At 46.0% G+C, this 6657-nt stretch overlaps 2 protein-coding genes across 2 annotated transcripts, besides 5 other annotated features; both read left to right on the forward strand.

The window, feature by feature from the left end:
- Positions 1–147: 147 nt before the first annotated feature.
- Positions 148–1067, forward strand: EKO05_0008897 (uncharacterized protein; the record flags this gene model as incomplete). Its single annotated transcript, XM_038941712.1, has 4 exons — positions 148–339; positions 492–614; positions 674–796; positions 873–1067. The coding sequence occupies 4 exons, from the start codon at positions 148–150 to the stop codon at positions 1065–1067; spliced, it is 633 nt and encodes a 210-aa protein (XP_038796423.1).
- A 1939-nt stretch (positions 1068–3006) lies between these two features.
- Positions 3007–3368: a mobile genetic element.
- Positions 3085–3502: a mobile genetic element.
- Positions 3402–3443: a tandem repeat.
- A 1760-nt stretch (positions 3503–5262) lies between the features above and the next one.
- Positions 5263–6153, forward strand: EKO05_0008898 (uncharacterized protein; the record flags this gene model as incomplete). The annotated part of the gene is made up of 3 exons (XM_038941562.1): positions 5263–5297; positions 5357–5560; positions 5670–6153. The coding sequence occupies 3 exons, from the start codon at positions 5263–5265 to the stop codon at positions 6151–6153; spliced, it is 723 nt and encodes a 240-aa protein (XP_038796424.1).
- A 121-nt stretch (positions 6154–6274) lies between these two features.
- Positions 6275–6394: a mobile genetic element.
- A 152-nt stretch (positions 6395–6546) lies between these two features.
- Positions 6547–6657: part of a mobile genetic element that runs on past the window's edge.

Here is a 6657-nt window from a genome sequence, read left to right on the forward strand (position 1 = left end):
ACAGGGTCCATGTCTTTGGCCAGATATAAAGTTGACGCTCGCCATTAATGGACTCCGTACTCGACACATATCACATCTCAAGAAGTCAGCCGCGCATAACAGCATCAACATATCCATAATTGCAAACGCACCTGAACTTCTTTCATAATGGTTTCTTTCCGAAAGCTCTTCGTGTCGGCTGCAGCCCTCGCTGTCCCCGTATCTGCTTTCCTGACTCCAGCTCAAATTGTCAGCACCATCAATGTCATTACGACTAAAAGCCAAGCACTCCAGGTTCCAGCGCAAAGTATCACTCTTCTCAACGCTCCCTTGATCGTTGTCGGACTTGGACCTTTGCCGGTAAGTGGCTATGTTTGTTCTCTCCTACTATCCTCGTCCTCAAGGTACAGGACCCCGCGAGGATATCTGAACAAAGTCTTGGTTGATTGCACAACCACTATGAAGACAGCTTGACGGGTCTATGACAAGGGTACCAGCTAATGATCAGGCAGCAAATCATTTTTGGCTTTACAGACATCGTGGTTACGGCTACAGGCGCAATCGCGCAGCTGCCCGGCACACCTACTGTTTTGCCTGGAGCACCGAGTGATGCCATCTTTGATGCTTTTCGAGAGGTATATCTTTACTCTTTCTCAACACAAGCACGAGTACTGCTAATCAAAACATCATATAGTTCGTCCGTGTCCACCAGGTCCTCTTAAACATTCTTATTGGCAAAGCCGGATTGTTCAACGCTGTGCCATTCATTGGTGCACCTGTTTCTGCCGCACTTCGCCAGATCGAGAAAGTTGTTGACGTGAGTACCCCTTCTCTATTAAAATGAGTGGTCAAGTTCTCCAACGTTGAGCATACTTGGGACTGATGTCATACAGGCGATTGCATTTGGCCTCATTAATTTAGTGCAGTCACGCGCTTCAGATCTGCAGGCGCAAGCCACGTCCCTAAAGGTGACTATTGATGTTGCTGTTGATTCGTACGACGGAATTTCTCTTGCTAAGCGCGAAATGTCTCGTCCTCTTAGATATGCCCGTCGCGAGGGATCTACCCCGGTTGCTGTTGCGGCCTGAAGCATTTTCTCCATCGTAACAGAAGACAGAGGTAGAGAAAGGGGTATGTGTCAGGAGTAGCTAGCTAGTTCACATGGGGTCCTTGAGTTGAGACAAACTAGTACTGTCTGATGGAATAGAAAATAGCTCTATAATTACACGACAGGTTGTTTGCCGTAAGTCGTTTGGAGACAGGCAAGCTTGCCTGATCCACACGTATTTGGTTTATGGAATCTTCACACCATGCTCCCTTAAGGCGTGGTTTTCTAAATCATGATCCCTCAAATTTTGAAGTGTAATTGGGAATGCAATTTAAGCTAATTACGCAGCTGATGACACCTTCATACATGGTGTTGCAAGATATAACTTGTCAGGGTGAGTGCACTGTCTCCGTAGATTTTGGTGCTGTGCTCGGTTATGGTTCTCTTAGGGAAGATGATTCTTCACACGAGCATCTGCTAGAAGGCCAAAAAATTCAGGGCAGAACGGTTGATACCGTCACATTGCAGGGGTTGTAACGTAATGTCCTATTTAGAAAATGCCGCTATCAAAAACGCTGTGGATAAAAATAGTGACTCTAGCGTCGTGAAGTCCACAACGGAGCATGCTATTGCGAGCTAGGCATTGAAGAGCCAGATATGAATGATACAGATGCTGCCTTCTTCCATTACCTGTACAACGTAAAAGACACCGAGCCTAGGGATCCCTTACCCTAATTGTGGAACTAAGCGTATATTTTCTGGCATGATGTTCAAGGAAGACATTGTAAAGAGATTTGACTAATGATTATGGTCCAAATTTGCTGAGCAGGGTCTTAACATTGCTCTTGGTGTTAGGGACGCCAACACCTAGTACAATCTCTAGCCCGACACTGTTAATTGTTGTGCCTGGATTTTCATGACATACGCTAGAATTGGCTCATTGGCATTGCAGATGATATTACATTTTGTGAGAATAAAGGGCGTGCAATGAAGCAGTCAAAACTCGAGCATAGTCTAAAATTGTACTTCTACCTAGTGGATTGTTCTCAGGGATTCAGACGGCTTGAACTACCTTAAGAAGCATACGAAAGAGACAAGGGATTGAATGGAAGGATAGATGGAGAAATTACAATGTAGTGTGCACGGATCTGCGCTTATAATCATTTGGAAAAGCTGCTACGACTTCTACCACCTATCATTGTAAGAGAAGGGTTTGTAGTAATTGTGTCTGGAGAACAGTAGGCACAATTTGAGCTGAGCCTCTTAAATATGGTCTCAACAATTGTATTTCTGTATTGAAGACGAATCAACAGTCGCTATCACACGCCAACATTTTCCTTCTAAGCCTGATTAATCCCAGAATCCTTGGTTTGGGAACCTTCAATTGTTCCTCTAAATCCTACCGCCTCTTGCTCATCGATACGAGCTCCTCTGCTGTAATGAAACTCTCATCCTCAGCCCACGGATCGCACAACTAGCTTAGCTTAAGCTGCATAGCCAGCTCTCTTTCAACCTTACCACAAAGCCCATTTGCAATATTGGTTGAGATTTAGCTGAATATGCATTTCTTTCCCGTGACTTCGGTCCAGACGTCGACCCCTTGCTGGAAGGTCCACGTCTCCAGTATAACGCTGGCATAATTGCGGCATACTTTGTCTCCAGCTGCAGGTACTTAGCGGACCTGAATGCTTGGGTTCACGGACATGTAACATGGACATCGCCTCTTATTAGTAAAACCTGGATGTAACAGTCTGCAACAACCTTCACTATCATGTGAGTAAACTTTTTTACGTTAGAAAGAAGGACTTACGTATTCGATCGGCTTGCAAAGCAGAAAGAAAGACATATTCCGAGGAAATAAGCCGAAACGCTAGTATGTAGTGATGGCAGCCAGGTAGGGCAACTCTGCTCTAATACAAATGTAAATGTTGGCCTTGTAGTGTTGGTACGGTATAGCAAATACTACTATTAAAGCCTGCTGTTGACAACTAGGGTATCTATATTAACGTTAGTAGACGTAGCGTTACTAGGAATCGCATAAGATCCTAGGATAGTACTTATTTTAGGGGTGTTTAAATGTTAAAGTTGTACTTTAGTTAAAGACCGTAAGCACTAAATCTATTAGCTCTTAGGGATAAGTACGATATCTAGACTAGTAAGGGTTGTTACCTAAGTAAAGCTTGTGATAACAGGGTATAATAACTAAAACAGAGTAGACTATCTAGTTTAAGAGTAGTTTAAGATTCTAAAAAAAACTTAATTAATAAGGCTAAACAAAAACTATTAGAGTGATGTTCCTACAAACTATATACGTAAGGAGAAAACGTACTCTATATATAAGCTAATTACATAATAAGCTAATTACACTACTAAGACTTATTACTTTACTATACCTCTACTTTTATTTTAGCTTATAATAGCCTATATTAGCCTAAAATATAGTTATACAGTATATAATTATATTTAGAAACTCTTTCTACAGCCTTTAGCCTTTTTATAAAGGTAGAAGACCTCTTTTGTTACTAAGTAAATTGTCTATTTATTATTATACAATATAGTTACAGTATGTGTATCTAGGTTAACCTAGAGTTTACACAGAAGTCTTAAGATAGAAAGTACCTCCTTTACTACCTAAGAGAGAATAAGTGGCTTAGCCTTAGGCTTATATAGTGCTTTGCTCTACGGTAATAGAGATAACGGACGCTGTCCACATGCCTTGCTTGTTCTTTGCAGGGTCACCCGTACAGACAGTCTAAGAAGAAGGTGTAGAGGGGCTACTAAGGATGAGCTCCCTCCTGGATCGCGTATGCAGACTGTCCAGCGTGACATAGCACCACTGCTTTGTTGACACTACTACACAATTTAACGAGTGGGCTGTAGTTTCTTAGGGAAATATTTGAACGGGTATGTACTGTTACATAACTAAATATGGGCAGCAGAAGCAAAAATCAAAAACTGCTATGGATGCAGCGTGTTTAAGCATGCACGTTCGTGCAGAGCGGAGCTAGCCCGGAATAGATCATTAAAAGGGGTCGACTCCAGACCAAAGGCTGAAGAGGGCTGAAATCGCACACTATGCCGAATTAGGCGCGAATCAGACCCGTATCGTGGCGGTCGCGTGGAGGTAGAGTGCGTCCTAGGTCCTAGGCTTTTTGCGTAGTGGATGCCTGTGCGTGCTCGGCATCGGCAGTGCGGTCGTCTAGGAAGCGCGGGCTCGTTTCGTCGAGCGAGGTCTTGAAAGGGCGTCTATCGTAAGATTGCTATCCTGCGCCGCAATGTATCTGTCCCGCTTGGCTGGTCCGCGTCAGTTGAGTTATCCATGGACTCTGCGTGTTGCGACATGGTCAGTGCATGCCAAATGCACAGGCGTGTACAAGCTTCTTTGCCACCTGTATCAGGCACTTCAGCTTGTTCACGATGCATCTGAGCGTGTCCGCAGTAGTGTCTACACCAAGCAAGAGAAGGCCGCCTAAATTGCAAACATACCAGACTCCTTGAAAATCGAAGCAATGCGCGATTCTCATAAGCAGTTTCGAGTTCGAGCTTACAGTCTCACGCACTGCCGCGGATCTGCTCGATCAAGGCATTTCATTTTGGTCGCAGTCGAAACGGATCATTGCTTGGATTATCAGTTGAGCGAGCATTGCACCGAAAGATCAGCTCAAAAAGCTCCGGGTCTCTTCATTCTGCTGCCTGGGCAGGCATGTGAAGGGACATCAAGCTGGTTCCGCACGATATTCAGGCGCCACAAGTGGCAATCCAGACCCATTTTCAACTTCATAAGTACGACATTCAGCGTTGCTCTTCGATTTGAGGTTGTGGCGCACCACGGGACGATTTCCCACAACGAAGTTGGAATGGTCGAGACCCTCTTGTCAACAAAACCTGCTAAGACCGCACTAATTAAGAGATGACGACGTTTGCGTCTGGCTTCCTCCTTCCCTAATGAGAAGGAAAGACCGTTTACCCAATCGGGCGGTCGCGAGGATTGTAAGCGACTTAAGTGGCTGACCGAACTCTCACTACAGCGGGGAGCGCAGTCCGTTCATCACTTTCATGTGCAATTCTTGGCACGACCTCGCTTATGCATTGCTGATGAGGTCACTGCTATAGATGAAAGCACAGCGTCATGCATATCTACACTAGACATAAGTATCACCTTCTACTTTTCTAGCGATTCAACAATCAGCTTTCTCACGCACAACAACTCTGCAACTCCCATCACAATAATCACCATGGACGCCGCCGCCAACGCAATCAATAAGCTTCTGTGAGTACACATTGCTTCCTTCTTTGGCCTCATCCATCGCATGCTAATCTTCATTTCAGCTCCGGCTCAGGTCAGCAAAAACCCACCGCTCCTGCTACCCAGCAAGAAGCCGCCCCAGCAGTCTCAACAGAAGTTGACACCACCACCACGACAGGCGCCAAAGACGTCACCGTCGAACAAGAGATCGCTCCCGCAGTCGAGCATGAGACAGTGAAGCGCGAGCACGAGACGCGCGAACAGGCCGTAATCGATCGTGAGAGGCAGTAAGTAACCTCCGGGCGAAAGGCACACAGCCATTCCATAGTTGCCTGTCTCACCCAACCCTATCCCCCTACTATGAGTTATGCTGACTCTCCCACCCTTCGCCTCCAGCCAAGATCACTACCACACAACAATCCAACCTCTCCAAGACCGTGAAGTCGAGCCCACACGCCATGACCACAAAACCGAAGCAGTCGAAGAACGAAAAATCAACAAAGATTCCCAAGGTGAAGCCGTGAAAGCGCAAGTCGCCGCCGAGCGGTCTCAGTTCAAGTCTACAACCTCCGAAGCCGCGACGAAGGAGAGCAAAGCGAAAGAAGCGACCATCGAAGGCGAGACTGTGCACCACCACTTGCACGAGACAATTCAGCCGGTAATTGAGAAGGAGAGAGTGATTCCTGAGGTTACCCATGTAACGAAGCCGGTGCATGAGGTGGTTAAGGAGCAGTCTGTAGACTTGGGGGTGACGAAGGCGAAGCCAATAAGTGTGGATCAATTCCAGGGCAAGTTGTCGGGCGAGAGCAAGACGGAGGTGATTCATAATGGGGGACATGCTGTGAGTGCTAAGACGGGGGTGACGACAAAGAAGGATTAAATTCGATTAGACGACTCTCTGAGGCATAGAATGTATAACTGATGTATTGTAAACTACTCTTTTTTATTAACTAGACGAGCACCTACAATATCTTGCGCTACCTCTTATAGGCTACTTATTGCCAAAACGCCTTACCATATAGCCTGCTCGTTGCTTGAAAAGGCCTGCGTGATGGGTAATGCGTCGTCGCTGGTGCATGGTGCCCAGTTCCTACAAGCCTGGCCCAAGCGAGGCACCCTCCTCCGCCCCGAGTCCAGTGCCATCATGGCAAGCCTGGACACTAGCATTACGCAGATTGTGGTTCGTAGGGGTTGCGCTGTTGATGCGGTCGAGGGCTGCATAGGGACGGGAGTAGCCAAGAATTTTGTCAAGGCGAGGCGCTACATCGCCAGGTGGTTGATTGATTGATTAATAAGATTAACGTCCTGTGTAAATCTAAGACTATATAAGACGAGAGCAGTTAAGCTACTCTAGTAATTTAAGGAGTATGTTTGTAAAAGGGGA

The sequence above is a fragment of the Ascochyta rabiei genome, chromosome 15 (assembly GCF_004011695.2).
Source record: "Ascochyta rabiei chromosome 15, complete sequence".
NCBI classification, from domain to species: domain Eukaryota; kingdom Fungi; phylum Ascomycota; class Dothideomycetes; order Pleosporales; family Didymellaceae; genus Ascochyta; species Ascochyta rabiei.